This window comes from Oxyura jamaicensis, chromosome 20 (genome assembly GCF_011077185.1).
Source record: "Oxyura jamaicensis isolate SHBP4307 breed ruddy duck chromosome 20, BPBGC_Ojam_1.0, whole genome shotgun sequence".
Lineage (NCBI taxonomy): Eukaryota > Metazoa > Chordata > Aves > Anseriformes > Anatidae > Oxyura > Oxyura jamaicensis.
Window position 1 is genome coordinate 9,691,937 of NC_048912.1, and position 25,592 is coordinate 9,717,528.

General features: G+C 43.7%; 3 protein-coding genes across 3 annotated transcripts; 2 read left to right on the forward strand and 1 right to left on the reverse strand.

The window, feature by feature from the left end:
• The first annotated feature begins 3,029 nt into the window (after positions 1-3,029).
• FAM210B (family with sequence similarity 210 member B) lies at positions 3,030-9,241 on the forward strand. Its single transcript, XM_035343733.1, has 3 exons — positions 3,030-3,272; positions 5,025-5,197; positions 6,011-9,241. Exons 1-3 carry the CDS (start codon positions 3,105-3,107, stop codon positions 6,225-6,227), a joined length of 558 nt encoding a protein of 185 aa, XP_035199624.1. The 5' UTR covers positions 3,030-3,104; the 3' UTR covers positions 6,228-9,241.
• A 422-nt stretch (positions 9,242-9,663) lies between these two features.
• AURKA (aurora kinase A) lies at positions 9,664-16,079 on the reverse strand. The gene is made up of 9 exons (XM_035343730.1): positions 16,017-16,079; positions 15,710-15,800; positions 14,345-14,627; positions 13,704-13,782; positions 12,812-13,003; positions 12,357-12,495; positions 11,824-11,972; positions 10,958-11,132; positions 9,664-10,366 (listed from the first exon to the last, which is right to left on the reverse strand). The coding sequence occupies exons 2-9, from the start codon at positions 15,788-15,790 to the stop codon at positions 10,175-10,177; spliced, it is 1,290 nt and encodes a 429-aa protein (XP_035199621.1). The 5' UTR covers positions 15,791-15,800; positions 16,017-16,079; the 3' UTR covers positions 9,664-10,174.
• A 220-nt stretch (positions 16,080-16,299) lies between these two features.
• CSTF1 (cleavage stimulation factor subunit 1) lies at positions 16,300-24,845 on the forward strand. The gene is made up of 7 exons (XM_035343729.1): positions 16,300-17,377; positions 17,822-17,992; positions 18,653-18,848; positions 20,257-20,534; positions 21,253-21,450; positions 22,025-22,415; positions 23,935-24,845. The coding sequence occupies exons 1-7, from the start codon at positions 17,258-17,260 to the stop codon at positions 24,192-24,194; spliced, it is 1,614 nt and encodes a 537-aa protein (XP_035199620.1). The 5' UTR covers positions 16,300-17,257; the 3' UTR covers positions 24,195-24,845.
• Positions 24,846-25,592: the final 747 nt, after the last annotated feature.

Below are 25,592 nucleotides of genomic sequence, written 5' to 3' on the forward strand. Positions count from 1 at the left end.
AATGAACTTAACTCCTGAAAAAGCTCACTGCACGGTCCCACAAGTATCAATGGCATTACTTAGCTTGTGATGTTGGCAAACCATGACTGACCAATGGATTTGCAACATGGATTATTTTTTTTCAGGGTGGATTTCCAGTTACAGAAATCAGATGTCATAGAATACTTCAATTCTGCCATTGTTTCTACCAAGCTGTAAAACTGACAGGACAAATTTTTCATTCAAAAAGTTGAATTATGAGAGGAAAAGTGTAAGGGCTTTATAATAGGTATCTTGATAAAGGAAATCCCTATGTTACTTCATTACAAATTTTCTGATAAAACCATGACAAACAATTCTGAGACAAATCATATTAGAAGGTCATTACAGAAAAAAAAAAATACTTCATTGAAACTGAAATGCATCTTGTGCTTACATTTTAGATACTGTCTATCTAGCAATCTCTTATCTTATATCCCTTTCTCTGCTTTTAAACTATGTTTATATTGAAGTATCTAAAGCCAGGGTGTTTGCTTGCTTTTCAATGAGCATCTACCATCTGATGTTTCTGGTATTGCTGCTTCCTGTTTCTAAAAAAAATCTCCCACTGAGATTTTGGAGGCAGCAGACAGCCAGCCAGAGAGTTTAAAACTGCCAACTCTTCTGCTTTTATGCCTCATTAACTGACCTATTGCTCTTTTCTCCACTTTCCCAGGATTTCTAGATTTCCAGCTCCAGCATAAAATACATGCCGCAGGAGAGTAGTTCTGTGTTCTCTACCAGGCAATGGCTCTGAAGCATCTGCCAGGCAGAGGGAAGTCTGCAGCGCATATGGACAGACCACCTCTACATCACTTGCACTGGCAATCCCAAATGTGTTGGACTACAACACCTGCATTTTATTGCATCTGCTTACTAATTGCTTTCAGGAAAATCTCAGGGATAAATATGGCTCTCAGTACTTTCTTTCTCAAAACTTGCAGCTATGATTCCAAGTTCCTAGATCTGGTTTTAAAGGAACTGAAAGCTACTAAGCAAAGAGCCCAGCAGTAGTCCATGCCACTGGAACTTAACTGGCATCTCCTATACTGAGAGACATTACTCACAGGATTTGATATAATTCAGGAAAAAAAAATGCCTAAATTGTCGTGTGCTATGATTACAGCCCTGCCATGCTAATGTCATCCTTCTGCTCAGGTGGTGCTAGTGTATAGTCACAGAAAACACATTAGCAAAGTGCTTTGGAACAGTAATAGCAAAACATAGTAAAAACATGAAATCGTGTTCTGAGAAATTATTCTTCTGCAAAGCATTCAGAGAGAGACTAGATTTATGAAGCAACAACTAAAGAAAGCATAAAACCCTAGAACTGGCAGTGCTCTTTGTTTTGCCCTGAACAGACTATTTTAATGCATGCAAAGCTCTCTCCCTCTCTTCCTGCAAGACACTCCTCGAAATCCATCTGTTCTGTGGTGCATCCTACTTAACAAAAGCCACACACCATGCTGTTTCAGCATTGTGCCATTCAGTGCTGTCCTGTGCTGCTTCAGCTTGTGCTCCTAAACTGTAAGCTCTTCCGGAGGGAGAACCTCCTATTTATCTGACACAGTTCCCCTATTGTACTGCCCTATGTGCTTACACCACTGTAAAAACACCAACCGGCCTGAAGAGGAAATGCTGAATAACTAGGAAAAAAAAAAAAAAAAATGAGTATTTTATTGCCAGAGCTTAGCAGGCCGATGCATTGTGTCTGCACAGCGATACGGTTACACAACTTTTACCCTCTGCCAGTAGTGCGACGTTTCGGCGATGGCAAGGAGCCATCATCTGGGGAAGCTGCGGTCAGTGGGGTTGTGAAAGCCCTGGTATCGTGCAGGGTAGCGGTCAACATGCAGGCATCAAGCCACGTTCACTAGCATAGAATCACAGAATCACAGAATATACAGAGTTGGAAGGGACCCACAAGGACCATCGAGTCCAACTCCTGGCTCCACACAGCACCACACAAAAATCAGGCCGTGTACCTGAGAGCGTTGTCCAAATGCTTCTTGACTCTGACAGGCTCGGGGCCGTGACCACTGCCCTGGGAAGCCTGTCCCAGTGCCCCACCACCCTCTGGGTACAGAACCTTTCCCTCACACCCAGCCTGACCTTCCCCTGTCCCAGCTCCATGCCGTTCCCTCGGGTCCTGTCGCTGCCCCCAGAGAGCAGAGCTCAGCGCCAGCCCCTCTGCTCCCCTCGTGAGGGAGCTGCAGGCTGCCATGAGGCCTGAAGAACACTTCTCTAGGCCAAGTGTTCGAACCAAGTCACCTCAGACGCTCCTGAATATCTTCCCCTCTAGATCCTTCACTATCTTGCATCCCCTTCTTTAGACTCTCTCTAGTTTTACCTCTTTCTTGTATTGTGTTGGCCAAAACTGCACACAGTGCTCGAGGTGAGGCTGCACCAGCACTGAACACTGACTGTATGACGATGTATGACTTGACTGGCTAGCCATGCCTTACCTGATGCACCTCATGGTACAGTTGGCCCTCCTGGAAGGTTAAATGGCTGAAACACCACAAATGTGCAGGAATGGCACTGCAAATATCCAGGAATGACACAACAGATGTCCAGGAATCACACCACAAGTGTCCAGGAATCGCCATGGGCCTGCCCCAGTCCGGCGTGGATGGATCTTTTCCATCAATCAAAGTTAAAAATGGATCTTACGGGGACGCAGGGAGCCTCCTGCCAGGGCCACCTCCCCGCCACCTCCCGCACTTGTCCCACAGGGGCTGTACTTTATTGGTGTCTTTAAATCTTATTTTGCACCTTAGGGATGCCAACAAGGCTTCACACGTGAGGCATCTGCCTGTCAGAAGGCCTCCTCTGTCCCCCGGGGTGCCACGACACCCCTCAGGAAACCAAAACCCCCACAGGCGCACCCTGCCCTGTCCCACCTCAGGCCCTCGCCCACCTCAGCGGGCACCCCCCACACTCCCCCCCCCCTCCCCACGCGGGCGCTGCCCCTTTAAGAAGGAGGCCGCCCTCCGCCACCCTCCCCGCTGTCAGCATCGGGCTCCCGCCGCCGGCTGCGGCGTTTCTCAGGTTTGAGCGCCCGCCCGCCCGCACCGGGCGCTGCCATGTTCCGCCTGCTGCTGCGCACGGGCCCGCCGCCCCGCGGGCCCCCCCTCGCCGCCGCCGCCGCCCGCCGCCGCCGCCGCTGCTGCCCCCCCCCGGGCCGGGCTCCCCTCAGCCCGCCGCCGGCTCCTCTGCTGACACTGCGGGCCGCCGCCGGCAGCTCGGCCAAGGTAGGAGGCAGGGCCGGCCCCTCCGCACTGGAGGCGGCTCCTCGGGGAGCTGGGGGCAGCCTCGCTTGGCTGGGGGGCGTAGTGTGGTGGTTGGGGTTGGTTTGGGGCCCGAAGGTGGGTTTTGGGTGATGGGGGTGGAGTGGGCCGGTGGTGGGGTTGGGTGGCTGGTGGGCTGCTTTCCTCACCCACCTGGACGGGGCCGTTCTGGGCAGTCCGGTTGTCACTTGGCTTATTAAGCATCTTGCTTCGGCACCATCCAGAAACTGTCTGGTGTGTGGGCCTCGGAGCACAGGTGAATGGAGAAGGAGCTGGGTTTGGGTGCTTACGAACCATTTTGCAAAGCTGCCTGTGGTGCACAGGCCCAGGGGTTCCCCCGAGGCACACACCTCCGTGGGCAGTCAGCTCCTGTTTCGTGGCACCTGAAAGGAAATGTTTTACTCTGAAATCAGTCCTCGAATTCGGCTCCTTAAATAGATCGTGCTCATCTTGCTTTGGATGACAAAATCACTGTATTAAAAGCTAAAATACCATTCAAACCATGCCTGGCTTTTAGGAAAGTCATGCTGTTGAATAAATGAGCGTGCTTGGCTGGGCATGTGGTGCTGGTTTGGGCTGTAGGTGTTATGAGACCGTTCTGCTTGGTTAATTCAAGTAGTCCCAGTCAGTAACTCGGTATCTAAATGTTATGGAACAGAATTTAAAACCAGAATTCTTTCTCCTTCCCACTAATAAAACTGAAGAGTGAGGATGACTTCAGAAACACTGCTGTACGTGGTGAAGTAGCAGCCGTGTAGTACAGGCACAGTGTTACATGGCTGGAAATACGTGGGTTGTCGACCTGTGAGCACTGTCTTCTGCTTAATGAGCTTGTTTTAAAAATAAGTATTTGAACCTTGTTTCTTCGTTTACCTTCTGGTATTAAATTTGGTTTAAGCAAAAAAGGGGTTGGGTGAGTTGGTTTATTTGTTGGTAGTTTTGCTGTTTGTTTTTTTTTTTTTTCTGGACATCTTTCTTTCTTAGTCGTGTCAGTTCAGTTCACATACTGTCTTGGTTCATGAGCCAAAGTAAAATAATAATAATAATTTTTAAAAAAATCTAACATTATTCATTATGCTTGAAAACTATAAAAATACAAGAATCAGAATAAATCCTAGCTGACAGTCTTGCCAAGTCCAAGAATGAACCAAAAGCACTCCCCTGGTTCTTCCTTTTGTCAGCCGACCTACAGAGGGTTCTTTGTAGGAGCCTGAATGCTGGACCCCTTCTATCATAAGTTGTAAGCATGCTGGAATCAGTGTGGTATCGTGTAGGCTTCCAGTGCCATCAATTGCCGAGCCGTGTTACAAGAATTCACTGTACAAAGCTGAGCTGGGTATAAGCAAAAATCTCTTTGGCACCTCAGTCTCACCTCTCAAAAGCTGCGTGAGTGTGCCATGGCACCTGGTTGGATCAGATGGAAGGCTGGGAACATAACAATTCTTTTTAATGATGGAACTTGCATTTATGTAAGAACTTGCACCAAGCTCAGCACGCCTGTCTAATGTGAATAGTTGGAAAACGGGAACGTGTATGGACTCTGCCTACAGGCATCAGCAATTCTGAAATGAAAAAGCAAAAGCACGTTTACTATCTTTCCAAAAGCCTTCCAAGCAGCACTGTACACAAACCAATTACTTCAATCTTTCAGATCTGTTCAACTGACTAGAATATAATATTGTGCTTAATGTTAATTAATATTTGTTTTCTCCTTAGGATGTGGGTGGATCCCCTGAAAAGGCAGCCACAGATCTTAGGAGTGAAAACAAGAAACTCAACAAGTCCCAGCAGCTGAAAAAAGTTTTCAAAGAATATGGTGCCGTAGGGGTTTCATTCCATGTTGGAATTTCATTAGTATCTCTAGGAATCTTCTACCTGGCTGTGTCAAGGTACGATTTGACTGTATAGCCTCTAGGTAATGGTTTAGACAAGAAAAATATTCTTCTGTTGTGCTTATTTCTGGAAAGAGGCATGTGCTCTGTGCTTGTTTGAGCTACATATAGGAATCTGCTGAATTTTGAGTATTGATTGATCCATAAATGGATCTAATGTCCAATCAGGTATGAGGGAATATAAACTTGCATGGTCATTCTGTATAAGTTCATGGTCTGTGGTGGGCTGGTAAAAACGACAGAGTAGAGACTGTGCCAGAGTAACTAAAAAAGAATTTGTTTTGTTCTGTGGAGATATCTTTTGTTCTCAAACAGTAGTACGGCCTGTAGAGATAGGGCCATATGAAAGTGCTGGAGCTTAGAGATAAATTTATTTTCCTGGGTGCTGAACTCCGTTCAAACTGCAGAAGGCAACAGCCACTAAAACAGAGGATCAGGTTAAAAAAAGAAAATGCCAGATAACAGAGACAGGTAGGAAATGTTGAGGATGGTGCTGAATATTCTCCATGCTGTAGCTGTACAGCTGTATAGCTAAGAAGTTATTTGACTTCATAGGGACCTTGTCAGTGTAAAAAACAACAGCAAAGAAGTGTGTCTGAATATATTATATGTACTATTGTTATAGAAATAACTTGGCTGTTACTGCTGGAAGAATTCATTGTTTTTTGTTATTTAACATTTAAAATTAAACAAATTCCAGAGTTGGAGGTATGCCATGTTAAATCCCCTGAGTAAACAATACTCTTACTTTGTATTCTTTATTGTGCAATTTTGAAATAAGCTAAGAAGTCTTATTTTCTTTTTCCACAGTGGTGTGGATATGACTGCAGTTCTCTTCAAACTTGGTTTCAGTGAATCCTCGCTGCAATCTAAAATGGCTGCTGGTACAAGCACATTTGTGTTGGCATATGCTATTCACAAATTGTTTGCTCCAGTACGAATCAGCATTACTATAGTTTCTGTGCCATTTATTGTCCGATACTGCCGGAAGATTGGCTTCTTCAAACCTCCTACCCCAAATCCGTGATAACTTCTTATTGTTTTTTACTTTTTTTTAATGTTCAATATTCATGTAGCTTTTCAGATGGATAAATTTCTTTAAAATACTTATTTGGATTCATGTTAATACTGACCTCCTCGTGCGTTTCTCACTTGTTCTTTCAGGTAAATGTAATGCAGTGAAAAGTGCTGTCCTTATCTTTTTTCCCTTTGCCACCTCTTTCTTTTTTTTTCAAAAATAGCTGTTAAAATATCTGTCTTCCACTGCAAGTGGTAATATAAATGCTTGACAATGAGCAGTCTTTTGAACATGCAGTTCTGGGTCTTTATTATCTAGTTTTTTGGACTATAACTTTTTTCATATCAAAATACAGCTGCAGCAGTAGTTTATTACTGTGTAGTTATTACTGGGAAATAAAATAAGATTATTTTCCTAATAGTCTGTGGAATAAACAATATCCTAATATATGAATAGGTCTTTTGGTAAGCAAATATATATTGGGATCTAAGGCAGTATGTAGGAGTTTTATTTTGTTATAAAAGGCATGTTATGATCCCAGTCTTCCAATCCAACACCCATGCCTAGCTAACTTTAGTGTGTACCCATATGCTTAATTATTGCACGGTGATAATTGTTTTAGCTAGAATTGGTAATGTACTTCACGTACTTCTCTGAAACTACAGTTCCTTTGTGTTGCTTCCATGTTTCAAGATTTTGTGGTTTGAAAATGTGCTTTCCTGGCCTTTCTAAGGTTGGTGAGGTTTTTTGTGTTTTTGTCTATTTGTTTGTTTGTTTTGTTTTAATGCTATAAACTAAGAAATCCTGAGTTTAGCAAAATCAGTGTAACCAGAATTACCTCCTGTGTGAACATATTCCAAAGACCAAGTCAGATGCAAGGTATCTATGGGTTTTTTATGTACTGAGGTCTAACTTTTGTACTGGGGACATTTTTTTGTTTGTTTTGTTTTCTGAAAACTGACCACAGCTGCTTTCTGCTCCTGTGGATGAATCTCAGATCTGGGACTAAAGTCTGGACATTACAATTCAGATATTATCAAGAGTAATTCTTACGCTTTTGTCTGACAGACTGCTGAATGTGCCAGTTAGAGATGTAATACATACTACTCAGTGAACCTGAAGACGGGATCTCAAAACTAGGTATTTGGCTTAACATTCCATGGTAAACCTGAGTTTTAGATTTAGGACTATGCTTCTGTGAGATGAGTAAAGCCAGATTCAAGAGTCTTTTAGACCTGCTCCTCCTTCCAGGTCTGTTCTTTTTACATTGTCTGTCTCCATCTTTATGCTCGTCACTTGTACCAAGGTGGCTCTGGCGCAGAGCTCTTTGTACAGGAATCTGACTGAACTAAACTAGCAGAAAGCTACCTTGGCCATCAAAGTTGTTTGTTTCCTGCCATGTTAGTGAATTGCGAAGAAGGAATAGTGCTGAAGTCCCTAGAGAAGGAGGAGCAAGTAATTTTTCTTTGTTTTGTAAGCAAGCTGTTAATGCAGCTCAGACCCGTTAAATTGCACTCTAACACCTTTACCATTCAGCAAGTCCAACCCAGAGACTGGTTGGGTGCTCTGAGGATTCTTGAGATCACAAGTGAGCAAGCAGAGATGATGTTCTAGAAAGATGAACTGCAGCTACATATGTACTTGCACCTCTGTACCCTTGGTTCATCAGAGAACAGGGAAATTGGAAGAGACATTTCCTTCCTTTGTCCTGTGGAAGCAAGCTGTTATCAGAGCCTACCTCCTGAAAACATTGACAAGGGCTTTGTCACAGATAGGGTGTGCTGTTAGCCCTGTGTCTTAAAATGGAAATGGCTGCCAGTGAGCAGGTACACCGACTTGATCTATGACGTGTAGCATACACACACAGACATGTTACATAGATAAACACTTCTGTCAAAGGTTAGTATTTTGAGGACATACAGAGAGTCAGCCTTGCAGTATGGCCTGCTTCCCTGGGAGCTGTATGCTCAGTCCTCTAACACAGCTTGTTGTGCACAGCTGCTTGTTAGGATACAAAGCCAATGCTCCACTGTTCTGTGTGTAGGAGTAATAGCAGTCAGGTCCATTTTGACCAACTTGTTTCAAAAATTAAAAAGACAGTATTTGTCCCTTTCTATGCCTGCTTTGCTGTATAGCTGCTGAAGCTGACAGCTTGTAGAGGTTGCTAACTACCTTGCTGCTATCTAAACAATAATTAGAGTTTATTAGAGTTTAAGTTTCATGTCAGCTTGTCCCTCAAGGAAGCTCTGCCTTCTACACTTGATAAATCAAGATACTATATTGTTACTCAGATGAAAGTTTATTGCTAGGTGTTTAGTAAATAAAAACCTGCAGTATCTACACAGACAGCAAGTGAAGGGTTACTGTGTATTACATGCAACCAACACTTCCCTAGCTTTCTAGGATCTACTGCATTCTGGAATGATTGGAGATACCAAGTTTCAAGTCAACAGATAGTGTATCTTAAGAGTAAATTTAACTTGAGCTGTGTTGCCCCTGATCTAAGAAACATGTTCTTTTCTACATGTCCTCTAACTGTTCAGGTCACTGTTCTCTTACCCAAGGGTAACAAAAAATTCCAGAATAATCCAATGAGAAGATTGTTGTTCTTTATCTGATCAATTATTTTTAAAAAATGTGTTTTGTCCTAAAGTTAGTAGAGAAGTAGCATACAGGCTGCTTTTCTTCTTCCAAAAGTAATCCTCTAAAACAGAAATTGTTTAAAGCAAGTGCACCTAGAAGTTATTAAAAATGCATCACCACTGGAGCTTTTCTTTCAGGAAAGAAACAGGGCTTCAATAAGTTGTGACCAGACTTCAGCTTAGCTATTAAGATAAATAGGGTTGTATAAACTGACAATTTGTTAGTTCTGCAAAGTGTATTTTAAATTAATTTGAGAATATATTTTAAAATCTAGAATCCTTGTCTGTAAAGAATCATTTTTAAAGTGATTTGTAAAATAGTGAAAGAGACCTTAAGGTCTTATGTTAATAAAAGTACAATAAAATTGCTTTCTCATAGCATTTGTTTGAAGTGTTTTACTGGAAAACAGGTGGTTGGCACGTTTTGTTTCTCAAAGTCTTTCCTTGCCTACAAACAAGTTTCACCACAATTTGAGTCAGTTTCTTTTAAATCTGTATCTTTTCAAACTTGCAAAGATCTTTGTTATTAAGGGTCTTATGAGTGATGCTAGAACAAAGCTTCTTAATGCTATGCCATTTATTTCCTACCTTTTAATACCATATTGTGATTGAAGAATAATAAGTAGCCACACCTCTTTCAAGAATATCAGCACTTTGAGCAAGCACTTGATATCAGCTTACTTTTCAACCAAGAAAAAACCTTGCTCTGTAATCATGGATGTGAAGTCAGGTTGTACTGTAGTATGACAGTAAAGACAAGTGTTTTAGAGGGAGGCAGCAGAAGCAGTAGGAGTACCATGCTAGTAACAATATATAACAAGTCTTTATTTTAAAAGTTGAGTGCTCACATTTAAGACAAAATTAGAGACAAAAATGCATACATCATTTAGGACACAAATGCATTCACCTGACTCAGTTTCAGATTACACCACAGGTATGATACCCTTAGCAGCCCAATGAGTTCAAAGGCAGGCATCTCTGGGATATTGCACTGTTCAATAAGACAGAACCACAACTGCCTCTTGGTATTGGAACAATGATCTATAACCATGACAGACCACATCATGAAGGCCTTGAACAGCATAATACTTAACAAGCCTGGCCCCTGTGTAGTTATATTTCAAGTACATTAAGTATTCCACAACCTCCAGCTAAAAGTCAAACAGATTTATACTGCAATTTGAGTTCAAGATGACAACCAACCTAAAGACTTGTATTCCTTATTGCCACTGGATTCCAAGACCTGCTTTTCTTATTGTATTACAGCAGTCACAGTACAGAACTCCTCTTGTTGATCCAATGAGATTATCCTTGTTAAGACTGTGTTCTGGGTGGGGCAGTAACATCACTCTTTCTGCTGTTGGGCAACTTTGTAGAGTTTGCTGTAATCCAGGGATGAACAAGTACATCCTTCAAGGGCATCCGATGGAATGGGTTATGCTTCAGGAGCTTGGAAATTAAATCCTTTGCACCTTCAGTTACAAATACAGGATACTTGAACTCCACCTGGTAAAAGGAAACGGGATTATGCAAAGTTCTTTGGCACTAATCAAAATCAAAGAGCCACAGGGCTCCACCCTCCAAGGCACAAATAGCAAGGGAAGTTGTCAGCCTTGTGGGATGTGCACTTCGTGCCTGTTAAGATTAAGTAATTTCATCATAACCCTGATGGAAACAAGGTCCTTGCTGCATGTAGATGTTAAGCTAGTGTACTTTTCAGTACATTTCAAATACAAGACTAGTTTGCTGGAACCTTTCTAGAGTACAGAACAGGAAAAAAGGTTATGTGTAACAACACCTTGAACATTATATAAGCCAGAAAAATTATAGGTGGAAAAGACTAGTTGCTTTATGAAGAGGTGGATATTCAGATGCAGGCAGAAACAGGACAGAAACAAGAAGCCTGGCAAGGTATCTTAAATCTCTTCAGGTAATTCTGGAGAGACTGAGGACAGTTTTAGCAGCCTCATTTTGTGCACATCTCATTATGTCTTACTATATTTCTAGTTATATATGCCCTTCCTCAAGATGGCTATTTGTTAAGCTTTAAGAACTGAAAACAAAATTCAACTAGCCCAAGTAACTTGTGGCACATACCCTGGAAATAGCTCTGTAGGTTTCCTGGTATGTTTCTGCTTCAAAAGGTGGCTTTCCTACAAGGAATTCATAACACAGAACCCCCAAGCTCCAAATATCCACCTTTTCATCATGGGTTCTTCCCTCAATCATTTCAGGAGGCAAGTAGTCAAGTGTCCCACACAGAGTTGTTCTCCTGAAAAAAAGAGTTACAGTTAATCTTTTACCCTTTATGGCAATTAAGATCTGTTCTAAGACAACTTAACTGCTGGCATTAGCATCTTGATTTATCTATACCTCATTGCAGCCTGCCCCAGATGGACTCAGCAGTACTTGCATTCCAGCAGTAGGATTTTGTTTATATGAAGTTTTGGTTGTTGTTGTTTTGTTGTTTTTTTTTTAAAAAAATAAAAAAAAAAAAAAAAAACTTTTGCTTTAAAGCATTTGAATCACTGCAGTCAGTCTTGCCCTTCTTCCCGTCCCACCAGCTCACAGGTCAGGCTTCCTTTTTCAGGTGCAATGCAGATTAAATATACCCTAAGTATATTCTGTGTGTGGTGTTTGGATCAAAGTTCTCATCTGTCACCTCAGGGACCACTACAAGCCTCCACCAGTACACTGCCCCTGACCCTCTTGTTTCTGGTTCAAGAAGTTTTGAAATACACAAAAAGCAGAGGGAGTATTGTCTCACTTTGCCACACCAGTTGACTGTTAAGACCCTCACTGCAGTAACCCAGTTCTTAAATGATATTTCCCCCCGTCCCCCCTGTATTTTAGGAAGTTCACATTTGCCTCCATTCCATAAGTAGAAGTTTAACAAGAAATCTAACATTTGCATTTTTACCACATAAGAATGCAATACATAAGTTATACAGTGAAATACTTACCTAGAAGATGGAGCATGCACAGACCACCCGAAGTCAGCAATTTTTAGTTCTCCATTTGAGCCAAGCAGCAAGTTTTCTGGTTTGATGTCCCTATGAATCACGTTCTTTGAGTGGCAGTATGATAGGGCATCTGCTAGTTCTGTGATGTACTGCAAATAGGAAGAAAACAAATCTGTCAAGCATGAAGACAGCAGCATTCTAGCTTTACTGGCTAGAGCATAGTATATCCTAGGCATAATTAATGGTTTGAATTTGAGCAATGATTCCTTACACCCTTGAAGTAAGATAATACAGGCTCTGCCTGAAATGACCAAGCACTTGTAGCATTGGGCAACATTGAACATCGTTAAGTTTAAGTAATGCTGTGCAGTAATTTGTCTTCTCAACATATTCCTAAATAGATTACAAGTGCATAAACAAACATCTCATGAGTCAGCTTCACACAACTGACAGAATTTCGTCTGGATAGCTTTATGCTTCAGGTACTCCAGATAAGAAGAGCAAGTGATGTACAAGCAGCTAGAATGACCTACAGTTGCAGTTCTTTGTTCATCAAACTTGGTAAGCTTCTGAAGTTCTTTGTAGACTTCTCCACGGGGTGCATACTCTAGAATAAGATAGACTCTTGTAACATCATGGAAGTAGCCATATAGTCTGAGAATATTGGGATGCCTGCAAGAAGATTTAAAGATTTTTCTGAACAAGGTATTTGTACAACTATAATATTTAGTTATAGGTACAGGACATATGATTTAACATAAATGGCGCACAAAACAGTACAGTCCTGATTGCCATGTATTGCTTGCTTCATTGCAAACTAAGCAGAGGTAAGACTTGCTTCTTTATGCAATATAGCAAGAATCTTAGTCTCAAGTTGTCATGTGTTTAAAAAGAAATTGCTATTTTTACTGTCATGTTATCAGAAAAAAAAGGTTTTTTTTTGCTTAGTTAGTGCTCAATTAAAGAGAAATAGCTCACTAAGCTTTACCTAAGATGAGACTGTATTTCAACTTCTCTTCGTAGTTGATGTTCTACACCAGCTTCTTCAAGTTGTGTTTTAAATAGTACTTTCAGTGCAAGAATAAATTTACTCTGCTTTTCCCGTGCTAGATACACATTTCCAAATTTTCCTTTCCCCAGAGGACGACCAATTTCAAAATCATCAAGAGACCATTGTCTTCTGAAAAAGGAGAGACAGTTAAGTTCGAAAAGCTGATACCTGTATGTACAAACAATGTTCCTGTTCAGTAGATATTTGGTAATCTCAGCTAGATTTTGGGATTTAATGAAAAACCATCAAGTGGACTAGATGTGTTGAGACCTCTGAAAGGAAGAGCCTGAAAGCTACTCTCTGGTTTCATAAAGCTTATGCACAGAAATACTATGATCAGCCACACATTACAGCAATAATCGAACTTTGTGTACCAAGCCAGGCACATTTCAATACACTTATGTATTCTGCATTGTCAGAATTGTTTTAAAACTAGCCCTAATACAAGTCTGACTTCATACATAGTTAGACTCCAGTGTCCTGCACATATAAAGGAGGAATATTTTCCCAAGAGTACATGCTGTGACTAGAGCGGTGTTATCAGAATTCTCTCATGGGAAAAGCTGTTATTCATTTAGCCAAAAAGCTTTTCTTCAGATTACAATAAATTCTTGTTCCTGATAATCCTCAGGAACAAGTAAACTTTCCTAGGGTTTCATTATGAAATGTTGCCTCTGTGAAGCATTTGGGCACTGTTTTCAGCAATCGAAGATTGGAGTAGCCAGCAGCTTCACAGCAAGCTCAGTTGCAGCACAAAGTTCTGGAAGTTAAAGGCAACCCTAACCCAACAGGACTCAGTCAGCTAGAACAATTTCAGCATGCAACTTACTTTTTATTCTCTTCATTTTTCTTTTTCGTAGGCTCTTCATTTTTCTGTTTAGAGCTGCTTTCTGCCTCGGAACTGTTTGCTGCACATAGATAAGTAGAACAACTTTATGAGACAGACCAATCAACACAACACAAACTCACATGAGGAACAGGTATAGCCTCTGTGCAGTATCTACAACAATTCACCTATATTCAATATTTAAAACTGGTGTAGTTTACTATTGGCAAAGCAACATAGTTAGAATTGCAAAGTGTAATTCCAAAAGTCTTCTTGAAATTAAACATCAAGAAGCTTCCCACCACCCATACAATATCCTTGTGGGTGCATACTGGAGTAACTAGTTCAGGAGTGCCAATTCTATTCATTCACAGCTGACTGATGAGCATCTGTAAGCTTTCCAGAGGAGAGAAACACTTATATTGGCTCTAAATACCTGATTCTGACAACAAGAATAGTACAGTAACATCTAAGCTATAGTACGTGCTGCTATTCTGTTCCTGGGTGCAACCACTTATTTCTCTACGTGACTGTCCCCCACATCATCAGCATGAGTTTTACATTTTCTTCGCTGCACTCTGCTTCATGGACATATCCCAAGTGTCATGGATGTATAAATATATGTACATCATCCTCATAATTACCAGGTGCTGGAGCCTGTTGAGGTTTTTCATTGGTCTTGCTTGGAACCTGAGGTCTAGCCGTTGGCTGGACCAGAAATTTGGGTCGGGGCTGCTGTGTTGTCTGGTTGTTAGACAGTTTTTGGTTTGATGGTACAGACTTCTGCGATTGCACAGGAACTCGCTGGGCATAGTTTGAAGGACAGAGAACACGTTGTGCTTGAATTCCACTGTTCAATACCCGGCTCTGGGCAGAATGCTGAGACACGGGGACACGTTTTGGGCCATCCACAACAGCATTTGCAGTCTTCAGAAAGAAACAATTGTATATTAGTAATAAAATAATACTATATATCCTTTATTATCCCATAGTGTAGAGTTGGGTGTGGGTTGTTATGGAAGGTACAGGGGTGGAAAAATATTAAGTAGTTTAAAATGAAACATTAGGGAATTCTGATTTAAGTTTTAAGAATTAAGTTTACCTGTAGAAAGCTGCTAACTTGTTAACAGCACACTTATTTATAGCTGGCTATAGAACTTTTTCACACAATTCTGAATATCAGTAAGAAGTTGTAAGCCTTCAGACCTTTACTATAGAAAATATTTGCAATTGACATACAGTTTTGAGCCACTACTCCCTTCAGTGTTGTGCATTTTAAGATGCCTTGCACAGCAACAGGAGTTCAGCAGAACAAAAAAGTTTATTTAGTAAGGTTCAGTTAATTGCTTTTACTTTCTGTAGGTGAAGGCAATCTACATTTATATTTAAGAAATCCTTAATTGTTCTAGCATACTTTCCCTAGAGTTAAGTTCAAATGCTATTGATTGGCATCTCACATTATTGACACCTCTGATACGAATATTTTTGTTTTCTTGTTCAGCTCCCAGAGAACTGATTAAAGAGAACTGATTAAAAAGAGGTTTTGCTTCTGCTGTCTTTAATCTTTACCAGTGCATGCTTGTTTTTAAGTTAAAAGAATAGGAGCATCTGCATTTCTGTATAGAAAGACTTGCGGTAGCAGAGATCTTGAGTACTCCTGCATAGGCATGCAAATGTTAACAGAGTGCTCTCTTTTGGAAGCCATGTCTCAACTAAGTTACCTACTTAGATTTACTCTCTAGCTAAAGGAACCTACATTACACTTCGATTATTTTGAGGGTTCCCCAATTCAAGAGTCACATAATAGTAGTTGTAAAAAAATAATGAGCCCTGGACATTGCTCTCCAACAGAAAGACTGTGAGACAAAGTTTACTATGGCTTACTGCACACAGAAAACATTGTTTCAAGCGTTCCTCCCCCTCTGTTACTTAGTAAGTTTAGTAGTAACGGTCACAAGAGGCTCAAACTGCGTGATCAAGAGCAATACGCCTACCAGCCTTGGAATTACCTTAGGGACACGAGCAGGGTTGCCAGAACGGTTCTCTTTTGTATTCTTGTCCATGGCACCTGAGGAAGGCAGGGCCTGCATACAGCCTCACCTACGGAGGAAAACACGGCGGATGGCGGGCAGCTCCATGGCAGAGCCGCACCTCCGGCCCTCTCCCACCTCCTGCCCGCCGGGGCCCAGCCTCCCTCCCCCACCCCCCGCCGCGCCGCCCCCCCCCCCCCCCCCCCGACCCCACGGCTCCCCAGGCAGCTCCTGAGTGGGGAAGGCCCGACCTCGGGCCCGCTCCCCCGGCCCCGCAGCCGCTCACCTCAGGCCGCGGCCGCTCAGGCTGTTTGAATTCAAACGGCCCTCCCTTAAATACCCTTTAAACCACCGCCCCTCGCCATTGGCCGCCCTCCCGCCGCCCGCCGCCGCCCATTGGCTGATTTTCCAGCGCCCCGCCCGCCGATTGGCTTCTCCCAACGCGCCGCTCGTTGCCAGGCCCGAGCCTCGTCGCTTCCCCCCCTCTGGCGCGCACGCGCAACGGCGGCCCTTCTGCGTATCCCGCGTCGGGCCGGGCCGCCCGCCCCGGGGGCGGTGTTTGCGCTCCATGCGTATTTTACGTAGCGCCTGCCCGCCGCCGGCTTCTTCCGTACTCCAAGTGCGCGGCGCGGCGCCCCGCTAACGCACGGCGCTCCGCAAAGTCTGCCCGGCCGCCTCCCGCCTTACGCAAATCGCGTATGTCCAGACCACCCACCTGTGGCAACGCTACAACTGCCGCCCCCTCCCCGCGGGCACCCAGGCCTCGCAGCGCCCCGCCGGCGGCCGGGGGAAGGGCCCCAGGTTAGTCCCGCAGCCTGCGAGGCGCCGGCCTCCGCCCTCGCTGCCTCCACACACACACACACACACACACACACACACACGCCCGCACGCACGCACGCACACCCGCGGTGCTGCCACCTCGCGTGAAGCCGGGCGCGAGTGGGGCCGGCCGCCTGCCTTTGTGTGGTGCTGGTGGCCGCGAGGTAGGTGCCCCGCGGGTGGCAGTTCTGCCGAGCCGGGAGGGACGGGACGAAGCAGGCCTCTGTGCCTCACGCTCGCCCCCGGGGCAGCGCTCCACGTGCCCTCGGCTCTTGAGGACAAGTGCGAAGGGGACGCCCGCCTCTGTGCCACGCCAAGGGGACGCTCAGCCCACAGGTTGGCTTCTCCGTGAGGTGAGCGGTGCTGAGCTGCAGCCGGTGGCAGCCTCCGAAAGCCTGCAGGTCCTTGAGGAGCGGAGCCGGGGCAGCACCAGCAGCGGGTGAGCGGTGCTGCTTGTGAGGACAAGCGCGACAAGGAGCGAGGGGTGGCTGTGGTGGCTCGGTGGCCAGCAGGCTGCGAGGTCTTGCTCACGTCTGTGAGGAGGACCTTGGCCGGCAAGCGGCAGCCAGGACGAGGTTCGGTTCATCAGGCCTCCAGAGAAGCGTGATCGAAGGCAACTTTTAACCGGCTCCGCGTCGCCAAGAACAAGTGCGAAGGCCGCCCCGGTGTGTTGGTGTTTACAAGCGGTACAGGATAGGGAAAAAGAAGATGTCAGGTCGTCGTGTCGCTGCGGCATGTGACAGGCGGCAGCTGCCAAGGGGCATGGGCAGCATGGCAGCGCCCCTCCTCGACCCGCGTCCACTTCGACTGCCGTTTCTTGAGGCTGACGTGAGTAGGACTTTGGGGCGGGTGGCGGCGTGCTCTCGGGACAGGCTCTTAGCCTGCCACGACCAGGAAGCGTGGCAGTGGGAGCACCGGGGAGGCGGGCAGCACGGAGCAGCAGCGCTGCCAACCAACTCCACAGCCCGTTAATCGCCCCCGGTTCCCGCACACCCGGTGAAGCACCACCTCGACGCTTCACGGGGCCGGGGCACAAAGGAATCCCGGCTGCTAGCTGCTCTCTACGAACCCCGGGGCGGGCCGGGGGCTGCTCGGGCCCTACGGGGTTTGGGGGGGGGGGGGGGCGGGGGGGCCCCCCCCCCCCCCCGCCCCCCCCCCCCCCCCCCCCCCGGCGCTCCCGGGCCGCGCCACGCGTCACGGGGCGGGGGGGGGGGGGGTGGGGGGGGGGGGGGGGGCGCGCGCCGTGACGCTGCTGCGCTTGTCTCGTGGCAGAGCCGCCTCCCATCGATGTGCGGGCGCTCGATGCAGCAGCCTTCGCGCCGCAGCGTCCTGCGGGCCCGGCCGCCGCCGCCGCCTCCTCCCCTGCCGCCGCCGCCCATCGATGCGCTCCGCGCTCCGGTCGCCATCTTAGGGGCAGAGCGAGGGAGGCAGAAGGAAGGGTCGGTAGGTACCGGGCCGCTCCCCTCCACACACACGCACACACACACACACACACACACGCATGCACCCGGCCGCGTTGCGCCCCCCCTCGAAGCCGCCCGGTCCCCGCAGCCCCCCCGAGGCTCAGCGCGCTCCCCGCCCTCATTCAGTGCCGCTGCCCCACGCCCCCTCCCCGCCGGGTATCGCCCCCCCGGGCCGGGGCTCGGGGCTGGCCGGGCGCGCAGCGGCTCAGGGCCGGGAGCCGCCATGGGGCCGGGCCGGGGGGCGCCGGGCTCGGCGCTGTGACTGCCCTGCATGTCCCTCTGTGATCGCCTCCCGAGCTCCGCCCGCCCGGCTCCACCTGCCCGCCCGTGCCAGCACGAGGGATACCCGCAGAATAAATTCTAATACCTTTTTTTTTATATCATTCACAACGTTATTTTCCTTGTTGCTCCTTAATAGAGCTCACATTCCTTTTATTGGCTGGATTTTCATTTCTGCAGTAAATGAGCTCACCGGCGTTCTCCCATTTTCTTTCATTTCTCAGTCTCTGAATCTAACTTAAAATAACCTGGTATTAAATATCTCTGCACCACAGTTCCTCAAGATGTGTTTTATTTAAAGCTTTTAATTACATCGTACAACTCTGTCATACATAATTTTTCTTGTTCTTTTATATTTCAGGCCCCTCCGAGGCACTCCTTGCTCACAATGTATAGAACAAAAGTCAGCTTGAAAGACCGGCAGCAACTTTATAAATTGATAATTAGTCAGTTACTATATGATGGATACATAAATATTGCTAATGGTTTAATAAATGAGATAAAACCACAGTCAGTCTGTGCACCATCTGAACAACTGCTGCACCTGATTAAATTAGGTAAGGTGGGGAAAAAAATGAGCATAAAAGTCCAGTATCTAAATCCTTAGATTAAATCCATGTGAATTAAGGGTGTAGTGTTACTGAAAATACATATTTTATACAAAGCTTATTTCTAGTAATACCACAAAGTTTTTGTATATTTGGACGCAGCCTTTGTCTCCATGTTTTACTTTTTTAAGGTACATTCCAGTTCTATGTTTCATTCTTGAGTGTACGTTGGAAGCAAAACAGATCACTGAATGTTGTCAGAGTGTTTGTCTGAACCTTTTTTAACGTGTTAGAATACCTGCCAAGGGTCCTCTGGGTGACTGACAACCTTCTAAAAATATGCTCCAGTAAACAAGATCACCAAGTCCACAGAACTAATAGGAAGTTAGATCTATTACTAAATTACAGCTCTCTGTGATTGTTCCTGAAAGTGTTGGAGAGAGACCAAGTCTTTCCACTGGCCATCTTCATTAGCTTCTATTTACCACTCGCAAGAAAATAAGCTTCACGGTCTGGGGTCTCAGCAAAGGTATTGCCTGTTCTCTCCCTATATCTTTCTCTCTGAAAGTACATGTGTGCAGCACGCAGTAGTCAGAATTCCTGAGCTGCTGTTGAAACAAGCTGTCTAGAGACCTAGCCATGACAGCATGTCTTCCCTGTATTGTAACTGGACTGGTTCTGCTGCTTCAACGAGTTGATTTACATGAGTCTAAATAGGTGAAACCTCGTTGTCTGTCTGAAATAATCATGCTAGACTCACAGATTGTAGATGAAAGAAGCAACAACTTTTCTGTTGAAGTTGATAACAGCAGTTAGGCACATAGCTGAAAAATTGTGTGTCCTGCCTTGGTACAACTTCCAATGCTGAACTGTCTTTGTCCTGTAGAAGCATCCTGCAAAACAAAACAAAAAAATCTGTAGAGTGGGCGTGAAGTAATAATTTCCATTAGGAATGCTAGGGTAGTAGTTTATGGGGAGAAGTTTTCTCCTTTGATGCAGTAAAATGGAAAGAAGAGTAATTGGGAAATGCTTCTATTTTTTTTTTTTTTTTTTTAATGTCATATAATAGCATTGGGGCTTGTTTCTTGCTTCTGACCATAGGCCTGTCTATGACTTCTGTAAGTGATTGTGTACCTAACAGTACTTAATACCATACGATTTTTATGGTTGTATTTCCACAGTTAAGTTTAACAAAGCTGCCTTCAGCTTTGATATAGCCCAACTACTTCTCATTCTTCATGAATAATATTGCTGTACAACTAAACCTGTTCCACTAGCTTAGCCTTGTTCAGCATGGGCTGTCTCTTAAAGCCTGACTGCTGTAGCTGTTAAAGTCTGTGGCATAGATCTGGACGCAGCCTGTCTGTCTAAGGAGGAGGTGAACCTGGTTTATGATTGTCAAATTCTCTCTTTTCAGGAATGGAGAATGATGACAGTGCTGTTCAGTACGCAATTGGACGGTCGGACACAGTAGCTCCAGGCACAGGAATCGACTTAGAATTTGATGCGGATGTACAGACCATGTCTCCTGAGGCTTCTGAATATGAGACTTGTTATGTCACATCTCATAAGGGACCATGTCGTGTGGCTACGTATAGCAGAGATGGGCAGTTAATAGCTACAGGATCTGCTGATGCCTCAATAAAAATTCTTGATACGGAGAGAATGCTGGCCAAAAGTGCTATGCCTATTGAGGTAAAATGTGACTTGAATCATAGCAATTTTGTGAATTCTTGAGCTGCTGTTTGGTTTTCATGCAACGTCTGTGCCTTGTGGCTGGCTCAGTGAGTTGGACTTAATGTCTGTCTCACCATGTTTCCTTTCCAACAGTGGCTCATAAAGTACCCTTGAAGAAAAGGAAGAAGACATAGGGCAAATATACTTGTGTGATTTTTTTGTAGCAGCCTAGAGATCTGAGCCATAAATAGCTTCTCATAGTTGTTGATAATTGCTGTGCTGTGTAAACACAGCTTGTCTTTGAACCCTCTTAATCTTCTGGCCTCTACAGCATCCAGCAGCTGTTTCAGTACTGGTTCACAGAACGCATATTTATTTGCTTTAATTTTTCTCTGATACGCTTATCAGGTAACAATTCAAAAGTGTAGTTTTTCAGAATATACACAGCATTCTCAGTAGTATTGTATATGAGTGAAAGTTGCCATTTTCCCAGTTGGTACACCTTCCCTTAATTCTTTCAGCAACATAATCTTTTGATTTGAACCCTTCATGAAGAAGGTGATACATTTTCTTGCATCAGTTTACTGCTGCTGATGCTAGTTCATCCTTCAGCAAGTTCATTGACCTTTGTAAAGATATGGGGATGTTGTCTGATAAGAATTTATCAAGTATAAAATCTGCATTACCTGTCGAAAGCATGGTCTCCCTTCTAACGCTAACTTGTTCCATGTTGCAGGTCATGATGAATGAGACAGCACAGCAAAACATGGAAAATCATCCTGTTATTCGGACTCTGTATGATCACGTGGATGAAGTTACATGCTTAGCTTTTCACCCAACAGAACAGATCCTTGCATCTGGTTCAAGGGACTACACACTTAAATTGTTTGACTATTCAAAGCCTTCTGCCAAAAGAGCCTTCAAATATATACAGGTTAGATACTGTCATTCAGTTCAGAACAACCAAAGCTTGTGTGTCATTACTGAGGTATCAGTGAGCTGAATTGCATCCGAGTATGTAGGTGGTTAGGTATGTAGGAGTATGTAGCTAACAAAATTTGCAGGCGTTGTGCCAATTTCTGTGTTAAGAGTTTGTGCACAACAGACTCACAGTCTTCGACTCTCGTGTCTGTTTGCTTTTTCTTAATCTAGACCTAATCTAATATGGATAACGTTGAAGTCAGTTATGTTATCATGGTTCTAGAGATGAGTTTGGGATTATGTGGTGGTTTGGCTGGCTGACAAAGGCTTCTGCTACTGTTGTGCAATATCCCAAAAATAAATGGGCACAGCAAGCTGCTCTAGGAGAACAACTGTGGTAGATTTACGTGTAGCCTGTCACAGGCTTTTTAATCCTATATAGAGCATTTTCCATTTTACAGAAATACATCATATCGTGCTAATTGATCATGTAACTAATTTTTAGCACTTTGATGCCACCAAAACTGACACTTTCATTTTAGCTTTTTTTATAAACTTACACCAATTATGTATTTTTGATCAAACAGGAAGCAGAGATGTTACGCTCAATCTCTTTTCACCCTTCGGGAGATTTCATTCTTGTTGGTACCCAGCACCCAACTTTACGACTTTATGATATCAATACTTTCCAGTGTTTCGTGTCTTGCAATCCTCAAGATCAGCACACTGATGCTATTTGTTCAGTAAATTACAATGCAAGTGCAAACATGTATGTGACAGGAAGTAAGGATGGATGCATCAAACTGTGGGATGGTGTTTCAAATCGCTGTATCACTACTTTTGAGAAGGCGCATGATGGAGCTGAAGTCTGTTCTGCTATTTTTTCCAAAAATTCAAAATATATCTTGTCAAGTGGAAAAGACTCTGTAGCTAAACTTTGGGAGATATCCACTGGTCGAACACTGGTCAAATACACAGGTATGTATGTGGCAGGTGACCAAGTACCTTCTTTTTCAGCTACTGACCAAGGGGGGGCAGTGGTGGTGTTGTCTGAAAGATAAGTCTGTTATTGGTGAATGCTAATCCTTAAAGGTAAGGGGAGACTGCTTCTTTGGGGATAAATTGCCCCATATTTTTTTAAAACATTTTGTGTAAACTGCATCCAGAATTGAAGCTGTGCCACCTTCAACCTGTTGAGTCTTAAGTAGAATTTTGGAGGCTGCTCTACCAACATTATGCCATTGCTTTTGGAGGGAAGTGATTGCTAAACTAGGGAAAAGGAAATAGGAATGTGAATCCCCTAAAGATGAGAACACTTGTGCGGAGGGTTTTGTTCCTTAGTTTTTCTTTAATGTGTTTTAGAAACAATAAGTATTTAGGGGGAAGGGGATTGCTGGAAGACCTCATTGCTTTTCTTGCTGATGATCATCTTGATTTTTGGGCTTGTCAGTTTAAACTGGGCCCTTGGTTTAGCGGAAAAACAAGGATCAAAAGTAATGCCTAATCTTTTTTGTGTTAGAGTAGGCCTTTTGCCTGAAGAGTACCCTGAACTGCAGGGGGATAAAATCCACATTGAGGCAGTTAACAATTAGACTCTTGTGTAAATAAATGGCTCAAGTAAACCATGGCAATATTCTGAAAAATGTTTGCAGCTGTACTTTTTTGAAGGATGAAATTATGCACGAGGTAGCCACACTTACAGCACACTGACAATACCATGCTTTGATCTCAGCAGGACTTGGGAAATGATGAAAGACAGAAACTGCATGCAATAGCAGCTATGTGACTGGGGAAGCTTTAAGGTGAAGCAGCAGTGTGCTTAAGTACTGGGAGATATATCATGACAGAGGAGTGGATGCTGAAAACTTTTTGTTTCAGCTTTTGGGATGTGTGCAGTCCTTTTTGTATGCTAGCAGTATTTTTGCTTTCAACCAGCAGGGTGCAGCACCTCCTTGATAAACTCTTGCAAAATAACAAGGTAGAAAGTAGGTGTATTCCTTGGAAAATAAATGCCTGCACATGAAACACATTTTATTTGAAGGGAGGGCAAAGGTATGGCCAAGGTAGGTCACGCAATATGCCATATGATATGTACATTAAAAAGGAAAATTATTGATAATGAGGATCTGTGTCTCCTGCTACCTGTGGTCTTTCTGGCTAGTTAAAATTGTAAGCCTTATACAAAAGATGAAAGGTAAAACTGCTTTTTAAAGCTTAATGTTCGCACTCGTACTGAGTGGTTGGACTTGATTGCCACAACTGGAGTGCTTAATCCTTTTCTGTCCCCTAAATTCTAGGATGCACGCTGTATATAGCTACAAAAGAATATCTGTAAGTGATTCAATTGTTCTACATGGAAGTTGTATAATAATAGAGAAAATAAGGCTTCTTTTAATAGGCTGCAGCAGTTAGTAAATACAGGAGGTTTACTTCTAGGTCTTTGCAAATTTCCTAAAAGAGATCCTATTTGAGTTAATATTTTCCTGCATATATTTAGGAGCTGGTTTGAGTGGACGGCAAGTACACAGAACACAAGCTGTCTTCAACCACACAGAAGACTACGTGCTGCTTCCAGATGAAAGGACCATAAGTCTCTGCTGCTGGGATTCAAGAACTGCTGAACGGAGAAATCTTCTATCTCTTGGGCACAACAGCATTGTTCGCTGTATTGTCCATTCTCCTACCAATCCTGGCTTCATGACCTGCAGCGATGACTACAGGGCTAGATTTTGGTACCGAAGGTCAACAACAGACTAAGGACACCTTTATAAAACAGTGATTATCCAGATTCATTATATCGTCTTGTATTGATTGTACTGCCAACAGATGCCTAGATGAGAGCCACGCTGTGTCTGTTTTCTTGTCGTTTTTTTAATTCTGTCAAACACGGCAGAAAAATATTGAAATACCAGGACTAAGTTTTGCCCCACGCTAATTTTTTTATTAGTGTGTGGGGCATTAATTTTTGTAAGTCATCTCTAATTTTACTCAAGGAGTTGGGGTGTGGAATAAAATGATCCTTGCAGGAAGGATTGTGTTCTCCTGTCTTTCTGAATCCTGCGAAAGATAATGTGACTAGATCTTGCTCAAACTGGGCAGTAAGAGCCAGTTTTGCTCTGCATTGTATCTGTGCAATCCCACTGAAGTCTGTTTAAAGAATGGATTACACAAGTAACAGCAGAACTTGGCAAATATTTTAATGAAGCCTTAAGCCGTCTTCAGTTCTGATTGATGCTTTGTAAAGCTCTGTTTTGTATCTTTTAGTCTTCTTTTTTCCTCCAGTTGGCCAAGTGGACCTTTGATTCTGAGCCAGTCTTGTGCTATAAGAATTTGAAACACATTTTTAAACTGTTTAGATGAATTCAAGCAATGGTGTTCTAGTTCTGATATTAAAACTCAGAATTGAAATCTTGTCTTCTTTGGAATTTATCTTAACAAGTGTAATCTCGAGTTCAAGGAATATCTACATTGCACCTATAAAATGGCGCAGTGCTGCAGCACATGAAAATGAGAATAATTTGACATAGACACCTTTTGTAACCCCTCAAAAATAGAAACTTGTGCATACTAATTTTCATATATGTACCTCAGAAATGTAACTTTACTTCATTTACTTAGAAATTTTCTGTTATATAGCACTTCAATGATTTTTTTTAGTTCAAAAACCCTGACTCAATGTTTTTTTTAATTATCTCTAACAGTGCAAATTTCCCAGACCTTACCATATTCAACAGAAGTACAGATCCGTAAAAAAAATCTGAGCTTAAACCTTCTGTAAGTTTGAAAATTCACTACTTATTCTTACAGATATTTTATTATCTGGCCTGTGCAGTTTTAAGCGTGTTCATTCAAGTATTCTGTCTGCAGCTTAGTGGAACAGTACTTCTGAGCTTCATGTGTGAGAACCTTCCTTTGGCCATAAGCTCAGCACTTGCTTTCATTAGGATCTTTAAATGTAAGGTTATTTTGTTACTGCTGGATTAAGCATTGCCACTGATTAAGTGTCTTGTTCAAGGGCTGATGAGGGGTACAGGTTTTGTCTGTATTTAAATAAAGATTACCTTTTTTAAAAGTTGTTTAATATATAAAGCAGGAAATGTAGTTTTATTTTCTGTGTAACAAAGGACAAATTGAATGCTGGAAGGATATGATCTG

Excerpts from the sequence above, each read along its gene's own strand:
- CSTF1 (XM_035343729.1), top strand. The coding sequence starts at position 17,258 with ATGTCAGGTCGTCGTGTCGCTGCGGCATGTGACAGGCGGCAGCTGCCA. Across the intron at positions 17,378-17,821 it reads TGCCGTTTCTTGAGGCTGAC|AGCCGCCTCCCATCGATGTG; the intron begins GTGAGTAGGACT and ends GTCTCGTGGCAG. Across the intron at positions 18,849-20,256 it reads GCTGCACCTGATTAAATTAG|GAATGGAGAATGATGACAGT; the intron begins GTAAGGTGGGGA and ends CTCTCTTTTCAG.
- FAM210B (XM_035343733.1), top strand. The coding sequence starts at position 3,105 with ATGTTCCGCCTGCTGCTGCGCACGGGCCCGCCGCCCCGCGGGCCCCCC. Across the intron at positions 3,273-5,024 it reads CCGCCGGCAGCTCGGCCAAG|GATGTGGGTGGATCCCCTGA; the intron begins GTAGGAGGCAGG and ends TTTTCTCCTTAG. Across the intron at positions 5,198-6,010 it reads TTCTACCTGGCTGTGTCAAG|TGGTGTGGATATGACTGCAG; the intron begins GTACGATTTGAC and ends CTTTTTCCACAG.
- AURKA (XM_035343730.1), bottom strand. The coding sequence starts at position 15,790 with ATGCAGGCCCTGCCTTCCTCAGGTGCCATGGACAAGAATACAAAAGAG. Across the intron at positions 13,004-13,703 it reads AAAAATGAAGAGAATAAAAA|AAGACAATGGTCTCTTGATG; the intron begins GTAAGTTGCATG and ends CTCCTTTTTCAG. Across the intron at positions 10,367-10,957 it reads CCTACAGAGCTATTTCCAGG|GTGGAGTTCAAGTATCCTGT; the intron begins GTATGTGCCACA and ends TCCTTTTACCAG.